This window comes from Durio zibethinus, chromosome 5 (genome assembly GCF_047325235.1).
Source record: "Durio zibethinus cultivar Kanyao isolate XHJ-2024 chromosome 5, ASM4732523v1, whole genome shotgun sequence".
Classification (NCBI taxonomy): domain Eukaryota; kingdom Viridiplantae; phylum Streptophyta; class Magnoliopsida; order Malvales; family Malvaceae; genus Durio; species Durio zibethinus.
The window spans coordinates 29,741,338-29,756,081 of record NC_143166.1 but is presented as its reverse complement, the minus strand read 5'-3'; the positions used below and the strand labels follow the sequence as shown (position 1 = coordinate 29,756,081).

The 14,744-nt window shown below is 31.1% G+C and overlaps 1 protein-coding gene across 2 annotated transcripts; it reads right to left on the bottom strand.

Moving 5' to 3' along the window:
- Positions 1–5,546: 5,546 nt before the first annotated feature.
- Positions 5,547–13,558, bottom strand: LOC111281871 (sphingoid long-chain bases kinase 1-like). Of its 2 annotated transcripts, none has more exons than XM_022869633.2 (9): positions 13,401–13,558; positions 12,576–13,278; positions 12,107–12,478; positions 10,826–10,919; positions 10,684–10,721; positions 9,132–9,278; positions 7,933–8,032; positions 6,280–7,217; positions 5,547–5,923 (listed from the first exon to the last, which is right to left on the bottom strand). In XM_022869633.2, exons 2-9 carry the CDS (start codon positions 13,041–13,043, stop codon positions 5,774–5,776), a joined length of 2,307 nt encoding a protein of 768 aa, XP_022725368.2. In that variant the 5' UTR covers positions 13,044–13,278; positions 13,401–13,558; the 3' UTR covers positions 5,547–5,773. The 2 variants fall into 2 exon arrangements, with proteins under 2 accessions (XP_022725368.2, XP_022725369.2); XM_022869634.2 differs by having other exon boundaries at positions 12,576–13,266.
- Between the last annotated feature and the right edge of the window lie 1,186 nt (positions 13,559–14,744).

Genomic DNA, 14,744 nt, shown 5'->3' with positions numbered 1-14,744 from the left:
CCTAATCTCACATCGGAAAGATGTGTGGATAAAGAATGATATATATGTAAAAATCTAATTTCAAACTTACGAGACGTTTTTTGTGAGATAAAATCGTGAGAACTTCGGATTAAAACAGATAATACCTCGCAGGTTGGGTGCGAGTCTCCATAAATGGTGAAATTGATGCATCATATGATAGGGCATTTCAGCTTAATTCTAGACAGAAGTCAAGAATACAGATATAATAAAGTCACTTTTCAATGGGATAATACAACACGATGAATTCATGTTATAAAATCATCATTGCTGATGAATATATGTTGAAAGAAAATCACAAAATTAAGTTTTTCTTTACTGTGCTGGCTGTGCTTAGAAGTAATTACATTAAAAAATAGTTTAATGAATATAATATATATCATCCATCATTTGACATTTCTTTTCCTGGACACATGTAGATAGCACTACATTTTGTATACAGATTCATACAATAATTTTGTAAACATATTCATTTTATTAAGGCAGAAAAGTGTTTAATTGTAAATATACAAACTGTATAGCATGTTATACGTTCGTTTATTTATAATGGATATCGTACTTGTGTGAATCAAATAACTATTTGTATTACTATGAATTTCATATTGTATTTAGAGAACAAAAATCATAATTGTTCGAATAATCATACAATTTGGATTTATAAATTTCTTATTTATATTGATAGAAGAATGTTTGGTGGTCAACGTTATATATGTCTTGATATAATGCAAATGATATAAAACAAATATAAACCAAAAAAAAAAAAAACCAATAAACCAATCAAAATTAACAAATATCCAATCATACTGCCTTTGCAAAAAAATTAGATCAATGTAATGCATATATTTACAGTCAATCAACATTGTTCAACATCAAGGTTTAGCAAAACTTAAAACATAATCAAAAGTTTGTCTTTCATGAAGCTTCCTTTATTCTCTCATTATAAACAAAAAATAAGAAGTCAATGTTATTCAACTTGCATAAAATTTAGGGTTTTTTTATTGAAAGATATTACTATTATATGGAATTAATACTAACCTTAAATGGTGTGTTCAAAAAATCATATAAAACAATCTTTCTCATAAAATGAAGGATATAATATCCACATTTGGTAACTCCTAGTTCACAAGGTATCTAAAAAATAAAACTGAGTGGGTTGGTAAACATTTATCTAAATAAACTCAGTAAAAGAATATATTTTACACTTGCTAATAATGACATCTAATTTATCTTTCTATTCTTATCAATTGCAACCATTCCCTTAAATTGAACAAATAATAATAATAATAAATAATAATAATTATAAAGAAACACAATATAGTCTAATTATCACTTATTAATAACATTTAGTACCTTTTTATTAAATTGGCAATATCGGATTTAGGCATCACCATTGGTTAAGCAGAGTAAAATAAGTATAGTATCCACAAATTAGTATCAATTATGATAAGCTACAATTGACGCATGCAAAATAATAGACATGATATAAAAATAATAAACATGATATTAGATGTCATAAATGATACAATTAGTACTATGCATAGAATTTATGTAGAATTACAAGGCACCAGAAAATAATCAGCCCATTTTTGCATGCATTGACCCATATGATGACCACAAGTAACTATGGTGCCACTTTTATGACTAATCAAATTTGGGTCAATGAATCTGAATCTATAGGTCATTTGTCTCGTCTTTATCTCTCTGTTTAGGAGGCTACATGATAACAATCAATAATACTATTTAGTAATACATCATAATATAGAATAATTGATATTGATTTTGGATATTTAAATTAATTGATATGCTAACTTTATATAGGCAACAATATCATAAACTGATATTTCATCTAGGGTACAAAATACCTCAACTCTAGCCCCTTCAATGTAAGACATAGATGGATGATCAAATAACTCATACTCTCCCTTAATGGTAATGATGTTTTTTTCAAATAAAGGATCAAGCGCATAATTAGATAACACATTAATGACAAACTCTATAAGGGTCATCATCTAAGTCTGAATATCTTGTTACAATATATTATGAAATATAAGTATTATAACCAAATCAAAAAATATAAAATACAAATAAATATTGAATGAATAAACAAAATGAAAATAATGATTACTACCGGAGTTTAGGTTTGCTATCATAATTGATTCGCGAAAGCATTTTCCTATTAAATGTTTGTAATAGACTGCCCTCGAGGCATGTTAAGCTACATTACTACCAACATCACCTCCAAAGCTGTGAGTCATTTCTGTTGATCATTCAGGCATTGCTCTTGCTCATCAAGTATTTGCTATTGTTGCTAAATGATTGCTTTATATTTTGTATTTTTTATTGGAGAGGGTTTAGGTTGATTACTGAAGCACTGTGATGGCGACACAAATCGACCAACCCCCCAAACTTAACCATGTCTTTTTTTGGATCCTAATGCTAAAGATAAAGGATCTTTGCCATAATCGGTTAGCAATTCATCGGATTCATATCTCACAGTAAATTTTTTTTGAAACACAAAAAGATGGTGCATAACAAACCATGTATAATATATAATCATGCATACAAGCACAAACTTATCATACGTGATAAAATCACGAATTATGCTTACAATCTTTTTAGCCATTTCTTCAGTTGCTTCATCTACGAATGATCCATCCTTTCGCATATGTAATTTTTTCCACACATCCTATCTAGAAACTTCGATTCTAAAGCTAGATGATTCCTGATAAATTAAGGTGATATAAAAAACATATCATATAGGAGTATAAATATTCATATATGTGTTAATACTTACAAAATCATATTTGATATTTGCATAACTCTTTCTCGATATCTGATGGTGATATATTTGTTTGGCCCAAATATTTTTTTATTGTTATTTCATTTTTTGAAAAAAAAAAGGTAAATCACATATTAAGATATCGAATATATTAAAAAAATATTATAAACAATTAACAAATTGGGTATGCATACTGAGAATTCATCTCATAAATGATTTTGAACAAACTATGATCAATTTTCATAACTAATAACATCTACATAGGACAATAGAGGGTAAACCAACAATTCAGAATTATCAGTGAACAGTAAAATATATTGGGTTATTAATCTGTTTTTAAAGTCTTTGAATACTTTCTCAGTCAATTATAACACAAGCTTTTTATACACAGTTGGGACTTCAAACTGTTCTTAATAAATTTAAAACAATTAGTATTAACACATTAATTCAATTCAAATTTCAAATTAACAAAATTTTGGATATTGTTGAATAGACATATCACAACCAACTCTCGTATACTATCCTTTTTATCATTAGGAACCATCCGCCAATTATGGTACGTAATATAAATATTGTATTGGACGACCGTTCGAATGTGGCTAGCTAACTTTACACCTTCATCCAACATAGGCTGTTCACTTTGATTGAACTTGATGTGAATTTTTATCCCAATCGCTTTAATTTGTTTACTACGTCCTTTTGATTTTCTTTTTTTCAATATGAGTGTGTCTTCTTTATGATCAGTAAAATGAGACATACATTCTTCAGATTCTATAATACCAATGATTTTGATCAAAATTATACAAAATACACTAAATTGTCTCTCTATATATCACATACAGTAAAAATAACCAATATTCATTATAGTAAATAAACCAATATACATAAAACATAACAAAACCAATAATATTATATCGGTACAAGCCATACTATGTTTCATCATACCATAATAGTTCCATGCAAAACAATTATTACAAATATAACAGCTATGTTCCACAAAACCATTCAACAAACCACAATACTCAAACCAAACAACAAAGAAAAAAATCATGCATGTAATGAATGGAGGTTGTGCAACATAGGTGAAGGTGATAAATGTTTATAAAATAAAAATAAAAATATATATAGTAAGGTAAGACAAAAATTATATATAAAAGAATATAAATAGTACAAAAAGGATAAAATATGCACATATTGATAAAAATGAGGTGCGACGACATTGAGTGGTTGATAGTTAGTGACAATGAGAAAGATGAAAAAACCAAAATGCAACGTAAATGGGTTGATAAGTTTAGGGAAACACATGCATTGCAACTTTTTGTCATTCAACTTTATTAGTCGTTTAGTTTTCTAAGGTTTAAGCATAGGGAATGAATATTTTAAAATGATCAATTAAGGCGTTTGTATCTTAATTGATTGGTTTTAAAGATAATTTTTAGATTCATTAAGACGTTTATGAATAGATTGATCCAATTTATATATTAGAAAATATGATAATTTAAAACATTTCTATACAAAAATATCTAAATTAATCAATTAGAAAAAATTAAAAAGATCAATTAAAACATTTGTACACTAAAATACCTTAAATGATTTATCAATTAAGGCGTTAAAAAAATAAAAAGACTCATTTAAAACGTTTTTGTATATAAATACCTTAATTGATCAGTTATAAAAAAAAATAAAATGATCAATTAAGACATTTATGTATAAAAACACCTTGAATAATTGATCAATTAAGGCATTATATATATAAAAAAAAGATCATTAAAGGCATTTTTGTACATAAACACCTAAATTGATCAATTATTAAAAAAATTAAAGGATCAATTAAGATGTTTGTATACAGAAAAAATAAAATGATCAATTAAGATATTTGTATATAAAAACACCCTAAATAATTGATCAATTAAGGCATTATAAAAAAAATATCATTTAAGATATTTCTGTACATAAATGTCTTAATTGATCAATTATTAAAAAAATAAAAAAACCAATTAAAATGTTTATGTACAAAAATACTTTAAATGATTGATTAATTAAGGCGTTATTAATTAAAATGTTTATGTAACCAAACGCATTAAATGATTTTTTGCAAAATTTATAAAGTGATTAATTAAAACGAATGATTACACAAATGTCTTAATTGATCTTTTTTATAAATTTTATATTAATGATCAATTAAGATATTTGTGTAACTAAATGCCTTAATTGATTTTTTTTTTTAATTTATAAAATAGGAACCAATTAAGGCATGCAAAGTACCTAACGCCTTAATTGTTCATTTTTCTTTATCAATTAAGATGTTAATGTTTAGAAACGCCTTGATGATATTTTATAAATAAAATAACAATCAATTAAAATATTTATTTTTTTTACTATTAAAAGCAATATTTGTCATTTAAATATTTATTATTAATAAAACAAAATAAAAAATTATCTTATATACCAAAGAGATTATAATAGTTATACCAAAATTAATATACGTAAATTTTTTCAACTAAACAAATAAATTTGAATACATTATGCTTTAACAATTTTAAAAAAATCTCGAATACCATACTTTTGGGATCATTTTTCTTTAAAATTTAAAATTTTACGAACCAAACACACTCTAAGTGTTCACATGAAAATCATGCAAAGAAGTTCGAAAGGAAAAAAAAAAAAGGAAAAGAGGTTAGTTTTCAATATGTTCCAGCAGCTCACGCACAGAAACAAACAAGAGAAAAGCGTACATCCCATAGAGGAGTGAAAAAGAAAATAAACAGACATGAGATACATAAACCCAACAAAACATTTACAGGAACCCTCATTGTATGTAATGGCACAAACGGGAAGAGGGTTAACATTAAAAATGTATCAGTTGTTTTTTTGGGTATAAGGATACTCAGCATATTCCACAGCCACGAGTATGGAAGAAAGCATTCGCATCCAAGATATGACAAACAAAAATTCAAAAAACAGATCTCTAGGTCATTATACATGTCGGCCTGGGTAGCGACCGATCAGTCTGCACTGTTCTGGAAGCAAAGACGATACTACTTGTCCATTGAGGGGGAAAAGCTCACCATCAATGCCACAACCATTGTGTGTGTGATTCACAGCCTTAATCTTAACTGATTTCACCTGCAGCTCAATTGAAGCTACGGTTAGATGGTTTAAATCAAGTGTATCGAATATGCATATAGGACCCAGTATTCAGTGATCTAACAGTTGGATTAAAAACTGCAAACACCATTATGAATCCCAAAACAAATTGAACGGCATAGGGAAGCTATTCTTATGTAAGAAATAGAGCACTAACTGCAAAACACATGTTCCAACCAGCAACAATTATTTCATCACATGCAGCTAGCCCAGCTGCACTGACAATTTTAACAACAATCTAGCACTTGGATGGACTTTTATGGGGCTCAAAAATCAATTTGCTATATTTGAAATACGAGACTATTTATGGACTAAAGGAAAATTAATGCTCATACCTTGACATACTCAACGTATGGCAGTGAAAGGTGTTTGCCTATCTGTAGCAGCAAGAAAAATCTCATCAGCCTCAGTCGCCCACTCCCGTGAACTAAGAGCATATCCATGGTGTTGTCATCATGTTCAGCTCTTGGAGCCACCACCTGAGAACTCTGCACAGTTCTGCATGCGTGATTGCACACAATGATGCCAAGAAATCGCCCCTTAGTTGTAACCCATTTATCTTCGAATCTTGGGACAACTTCCTTCTTTATTCCTGATTCAGCGTCATCTGATGGACCTGGTAACTCAATTGGATTTTCCCCATCCCAATTAGCCTCAGTGTCCCACTTTGGTTCAGCATCCCAGATTGGACCTGGATCAGACAATGTTGAAGATATATCCTCCCTGTCATTTGTTGCACCATTACCCCAAGAACATCTAGAAGGATCATGTGCTGCAGTCAATCCACTCCATCCTTTGTCTGTCCTCGATTTTGTTCTGGTCCTTGGCCAGTTTGGAGTCGTAGTGAGTGGTAACCGAGGATGAATAACTTCCGGCTCAGCAGTCACATTGCTTCTCCCAGATGATAGCCGTTTAGTCTTAGGATCAAGGCCCCGCACATACTCAGATGGTTCAGTGCTGGCATGAGTGCTACTAGATGTGTCCATCTCTCCTCCAGACATTCGGCTAGGAGTCATTATCAAATCAATACTAGATAGACTAGAGGCTCTGGGAATGCGGTCTGTGTTTGACCTCCTCATAATGTCTGTATACAGTTCTGACATGTCAACTACTCCCTGATCAGTAGAGTTTTTACCGTCTTGATCCTCTTTTGCTGCTGGAAGGTACTCCACTTCAAAGTTGTACTTTGGCAAACACAAAAATTTGAGGAACCCAGCAACAAAATATCGTAGAGGACCAAATCGTTTCTGATATTTCTCAGAAAGTTCTAACACTGCAACACATGAGAAAAAGATACAAACATACAATTATCATTCCCATGCTAAAAGACAATAAAAGATTGGGGAATGATTTTATGCACACATCATTATGGAAATATCTGACATAAGTACATAAGAATGAAACTATTTTAATTCAGGATTAAAGATTAAGGTTTACCTGGTGCCTCAACCTAAAATAGCAACTTAAAGAAAAAAAAAAGCTGCAAACAATAAATGGTGGCTAGTCAAAAAGCAATTCTGACATTTAAATTATAGAAACAAACTTATGGCAATGGGACAACAGCTAACCCACCGGGGAAGGAGGGGAGGGGGAATAGATGGTAGCTTTTTCTTGATGCAGGGAAATGCGAAACAAGTGAAAATCCAGTCACCTCCTTTAAAAGCCAAAATTAGTGACTAATTACACACACGCAACATATGATAGGAAAGGAGGATGAATGCTCAAATTATTCAAAAAGGATTATCATGGTCAATAATTGCAACTACGGTTGGAATTGAGGCATCATAGCAAGTATTGATTCAGCCACATGCTAAGATAGCAAGGTATGTTAGATTGGAAGCATCAAAGCATATATCAGACCACATTTCAGACAAACCAAAAGAAAAAAAAGATAATTGCAAGAACAGATGCAGATGTTGACTGAATATAGAAACCAACCAATTTCTATTGTATTAACTACTATAAATCATCTTGTCACCAATACATACCATCACTGACAAAACCATAATAGGAGACCGTCATCCCAAAGTGAATAATACCAGTCTGAACCCACTCAACAGCAAAAACATCTGTAGCAGTAAGACCTCCCTGAAACCAACAAGAGGGAACCTCAATTGTAGGCAACAAATAGGCCAGTAGGTAGTTACTGTATCTAGAAAAAGAAATTTCTGGTATTCTCAACAGTCTTTTTCTTATAATGATGGTTATTACAAAAAATGCATATTTCCACCAATAGGGATGCAATAGCATGGAGACATTTAAACTAAAAGGAGAAAGATATGTGTATGCAAGGTTAGCTTATCTACACTAAAAGGAGAATAGTTCAAGAAATTTATTTCACCAGGCTCCTATAAATAATGTCTTCTATTATTAAGTGGCAGTTCAAAACCAAAAGGTTCTGACCATTAGCATACCATTTCCGTTCACCAGCTGATTAATTTGAATTATGTAGGGGATTGTTAGAAATACTACAAATTAAGTATATTGGCACACAATCCAATACTTGTCAATAGAAGGTATCCATTACAAACACCAATACACATATGTCCTTAGGTGTTGGTATGTCTTTGTATTAATGACACCTAACATCCAAGTGTTGGTTGATTAACAATCTTATAAGCCAACAAATAAAATTTTGTAAACCTATAAATAGGCTTGGTAATTCAGTCAAACGTACAAGAAGCCTACTACATTTCTAGTTCTAATAGCTTTAAACTTTCCCTCTCATGTTCGGTTATTGAAAATAATTAGTGTTATATACTACAGATCTAGTCACTTAAATAACAAGCTGGTGAGATCAAGGATGGTTTGCTTAATCTCTGTAGCTCATGTGCAAGGTTACAGAGATTACTGGATGCCACGGTAGCTCTGCTTGCACCCTAGATATTATCCAGAGGGTGGAAATCAGTTTTAAGGACAGTGGTCCTGCCACACCTTAGCCTTAAAGATAAGTTTTCTACTATATATAATCTTTAAATATTTTAGTTAGCTTCACTATATAATTAGGAACATACACTTCAATAATCTTCACAGCAACATAATTAGGGTCATCAAGGTGTTGTTAACCAATTTCAGACCCATGGATCAAAAAGGTTTTGACCAAAGGCTAGGCATCAATCTATAAAGGGAGAAACAGAGTAACCACCAAGCAAGCAAATTTCATGTTGAATTTACTAAGCAGCATTACCTTCACAATAGAAATTGCAGCAGAGACTGGATCTCTAACTCCAAGTACAGTCCAAACCAGTGAATTGTCAGAACCTGCTGGTATAATTCCAATGGGTATAGAAATTCCTTCCTTTTGATTGTCTCTACTAAGCAGACCATTTAGAACCTACAAATTTACCAAGATGAAGTAACTAGCTTAATAACAGAAATACCAGCAGAATACCTAATAGCATGCAACCCTATCCAAAGAACAAGGAAGCTTTATATTCTATTACAATGCTTTCAATAAAGCAATCATGTCCCTATCCAGTACCATAAAATCCTCAAACCAGCTAGGGAGAAGTCCCCCACAACAAAGATTGAAAACCTGATGGTTTAGGTGCATATAACACTGAATTTATCATCAAGGCTGATAATAAACTTAAAATCAGATATCCTGTATGACAAGTAGGACTCAACTAAATATTCAGACAAAACCTTAATGAAGGAGAAACAAACAACCATCAAGCATGTGGTATAACTTGGAATAAGGTTTCCAGGTGATTTCTTGCTATTATTATAGATGAAAAGCATGAGCAAAGAAGATGTTTGTTATTCAAAGACATATAAGATGCTTGCTAGAGCATTATATGATCGTAAAGCACTCATCAAGTAGAAAAACAAACTTCATAGGATGAATTAAAATTGTGTATGCTCATGTTATAGAAAGTTGACTACTTTAAGAGAAGAAAAAAAAAAGCAAGGGGAAAAAGAAAAATAACACTGGCCACAGCAATAAAATGACATTGCCAATAACACAACATAAAATTTGACTTTACCCAATCCTAACTACCATAAAAGAATCCTATGCAGCCAATCCTTACTGCTGGGATTAGGGTTTCTAACTAACAATTTAGTTGTGTGCTGTAAAGAGAAAACACATTTCCAATTATTGGCTGATGAAAGCTCAAAATAAATGAAGCTCTGTACCATGTTGAGGATCAGGCAAAACTTCATTTGATACAGATACAGCCTCAATTGAGAATCAGTCCTCTCAACATGACCTTCATTAAGGACATTAATTTGAAAACCAAAGATGATTCATGTTGCAATGAAAAACAATTCTAAACGATGCATAACATAGAAAACATGTTAGTATTCTTCCTTTACAAGGTTAAGTTAGATAAAATTCCACGTTGATTTTGTAATCCAAATCTTTAATGCCATAAATAAGTAAGCTGGAAGAATATACTTGCATAATGAGTAAACAGTAATTACAATGTACTTATAAAAAAACATAGTTATTACTCCTTCCCTAAAACTTTGTCCCAATCTTATCATAGACACAATGTTATTAAAGGCCAGTCCAGTAAAAAATTGATCCAGGAGAAATCACACAATGACACAACAGAATACCGGTTGCCTTGAAAAATATATGAGTAATTTTACTTGTCAGTAGAGCTCAACAATACAGATGGTACTGAAATGGCTAGAAAATAAATAAAACTCTAACATGTACACCAAAAGATTCTCAAGAAGAATAATAAATAGGAAACAAGAATGAGAATTTAACTAAAGTTGAAATGGCTAACCTCATTAATAATCCCATCACCGCCAACGCAGATAATTCCTGAGAGAAAGTAGAATGATTTAAATCCATATTAATGGAGAAGATGATGACAATCATCAAAAACATAAGCTAGAATAAGTAATTAAGTGTTCAAGTAGTACTACCATCAGGGCATGTGCTGATATCAACAGTAGATGCCAGCTTTTTAGCATGGCCGGCAGATGTTGTTTTGACTACCTCCAATTTAAACCCTGCAAGCTGTTGCAGTTTGCATACACAATGTGAAACTCAAAACAACTCAAACTCTAAAATAGCTTCTTCTTGACAATAATATAAGAAAAACACAAGAAAGGACAGCAGAGAATTTATAATAAAGGAAAGAAGCAAGAAGTTCTAAAAAAAGAGAAAATACACAACAAAACAAACGATCATTATCCCAAAAAAATTGTAATGTTTGATCATTTAGTAGTAAAAAAAATCACTAAATTACGCATTATTTAGAACATGACTCATAATCTCTTTCTATATTTTACTTCAATAATATCTAGCATTATAAGGAAAATCCTACCAAAAAATGTGTGTCCTAACATGTGTCATAGAATAAGTTGGTACCTTCCAAAAGCTAAGAGTTTACAGACACAGTCACATGCAATGCCAAACATGCAAGAGGATTCATGATATTTACCAGGGAAGATTAAAAAAACACACTGAATTTAGTCATTTTTATATAAACCTATTTACATCAATTTATGCACTCTTAAGAACAAGGAAATCCTAAAAAATTTAGTAATTTAGCAATGATACATGCTATAATTAAGGTCTAAAGCGTGCTGAAATCAGAGCGACCCTCGCTGCAAAACATGATACAAGGCAACTTGATAATCTAAGGATCTCTTCTTTTACTGCTGAATAGTTTTGCATGATCTTTACCAATTTTTTCACTTTGAAGACAATGTCACAATAACATATTCAACCTCCTACAATTGTTGTAAAGAATCCTAATGCATATTCATTTAAAAATCCACTTTACTGTGACAACACTTTTGCCCATACAAGTAATGCACAAAAAGTCAAAATCAAGGCAGGTTCATGTATTGAAGCAGTTAAGTGGAAGTGCTCATATTAACTTCTTAAACAATAATTTGAATCAAGGACCTACAAGAACCAAATGCATCCGAAGGAAAGTTAAGTCTAGCAGCTTTGGGAGCTAAAAACACACAAACATAGGATACAGAGAAATATTCAATGCAAGTTGACCTAAGAGAAAATGCACTATGGATTTTTATTCATTTTATGGGTAGAGACAGAGGAGAGGAAGAGAACAAAGTACCAACAGCAATTATGATCAAGGACAATCTAGTCCAATGTATCAAATCCATAAACAATGTGGAACAATCAGAACTAAAATCTATATAAACTGGTAAGATAAAAGATAAACAACATACCTTAAATATTGGTTCCACAATGCTATGGAAAACTTTACTTGAACGACCACGACCTGACCTTGGATTCAATATAACAAGCATTTTAGGTGGATTCTTGCACCTGAACACAAGCTCAGGAGGAGTATCCATTGGAAACAATTCAGAAGAAGCTTGCTTCTTAGAAGAAACTAAAGGGTGAGGCAAACAATTGATGAAACACTGCTGATCTGCAAACCCACCAACCCATTGAACTGCCTCTTCTACACTAGAAGCCAAGAAACGAAAATCCTTTCGACTTCTCTTCGGTTTAATAAAACAAGAAAGGCCACAAGAACTCTTTTTTAGAGGGTAAGAATGCACAGTGAAATGTCTAACACCAACATTGTAGGATACCTGTCAAGATAAAGAAAATAGACTGATTGCAAACTAACAAAACCAAAAATAAATACTTATTCATTGAAATGGTCTATTTCAGAGATTAAGTGTATACCGAGATGACATCCTCAAGAGGCAAGACATGAGAACCCCAAACCAATGCCTTGCTAGTGAGTTTAGCAGCAACAGCTTCTTGGCTGGCAATATCAGTAGAAGAACTCTGCTCTACATCGGCTGAATTAGTATTAGTGGGGACATTCTTTCTCTTGTCCAAAATGAGCTTCCCCGAGTAAACCACATAACCAAGTAAATCAGATTTTTCATCCCCTCCTCCAATATCGATTCGGTGCTCGTCCCTCTTGGATTTATCAGGCTGATCATCCGCGACAGGAGCTTCGCTAGGTTTGGAGGAAGCCTTGAGCTTCTTAGTACGTTTCTCTGGGAACACAATTGGGGAAGACTGAGTTGCTGTCTGCGAGCACAAGCTCAGCCGCCTCAACGGCTGCTGGGACTGCGACAACGACGACGACACTCTCACTGACAGACTATTACTACTCCTCGATAGACTCTCACTTTTCTGCATATCCGATCACGCGCTTCTGCTCCGTAATGGTCACCACCAAATTTCACAATCACGGAGAAGAAATAAACATATGGAGACATACAAAAAAATCTTTCTTTTTCTTTTTTTCTTTTTATAATCTCACGCCAGCTGTAGCAGAAGACCCGCAGATTATGATAATGATGATGATGGGAGCTCAAATTGTCATCAAAGGTTTACCCACAGCGCCAATCGTACGACGAATCTGGTAGATCAGCTTACAAATTGCAAATTTTAGTTTAAAAAAATTAGCTTTAATCGAAATTTGTGAACAATTTGGAGACTTGAGATGGTTTAACAGAAATAGAAAACGGAGTTGGAATAAAATTTGAAACTCACCGGAAAACGAAGAAGGAGGCGACTAAGGTGGCGGATCTTACGGCTGCCGGAATGAGTTAGGTGGAGATAAGCAGATTCATTGATTGAATTCTATAGGGTGAAGAGCGCTGCCTTTTCGGGCTCATTTCATTTTTTGTAAGAGGAAGAAATTTGAGCCCACCCTTTTTTTTTTTCTTTTTACTTTATTTTATTCAACCGCTATTTGCTCCACTGCCTTTTTTATATTAAACGTAGTAATAAAATTATCCTTTGATAATAAAAAAAAACAACAATAATTCTACTTTTTTTTTTTGTTAAATGGGCCAATAAGGAAAGAAAAATGACGCATTTGCAAGTCTTTCCAAATTCTAACGTAGGCATTGACTCTTTATTTTAAAATTTAAATTTATTTTTAAATTTTTAATTCTTATTTATTTAATTCAATTAAAAAATATATTATAAATTTAAACCTTTTTTCAAAATTCATAACCTTTAAATATTTAATCAACATGTATTTCATATAAATTTATATTTAATATATTATCAATATATAAATTTTATATACTGTCAATAAATTAAACAATATCACATCATTAATAAAATGGAATGAATAATGACATTTTAGTAATAAGTAAATTTTTTAAAAAAATTATGTATTTATTTTAGAAGTTGGCATTCATTGATTAATAAGATAGTATCATTTTATTCATTGACAATATATAAAATTTATATATTGATAATATATCAAATATAAATTCTAAAAATATTATACGCTTAAATATTCTTGAATTTATAACTTTTTAGAAATTTAACCAATATGCATGGGCTTAAATTAAAATCCTTTTAAATTTATAATATGAAAAAACTTCAAATAACATGTCATCTGAAACAATACCATTAATTTTTATATATTTTCAAACTATTTCATATCTAATATGTCATAAATAGAATAAAAATTACTATAATAAATTAAATCGTAAATAAACAATTTTGATGAGTCTTCTGATTATTGACTGTTTTGGTTCAATTGAACTACAGAAAAAGATAGTGATATATATATATATATATATATATTGAAAAATAAATTTAATTAAAAAAAATTATTTGATACATTGACAATAAAATTTTTTTAACTTCACAAGCATGATTAAAATGATAATATATGTCCTATTTTCTTTTTAAATTAACTTTTTAAATATATAAAAAATATATGCCATATCTTAATTCTATTTATGAAACTAAAAAATTACATTATCATTGTATTGAAAATTTTTTATTAAGAACAAATTAAAGATACGTATTTCTGATATAGATTGGCTTAAATAGGATGAATTAGATATAATTAAATTGATTAATAAAAAAATG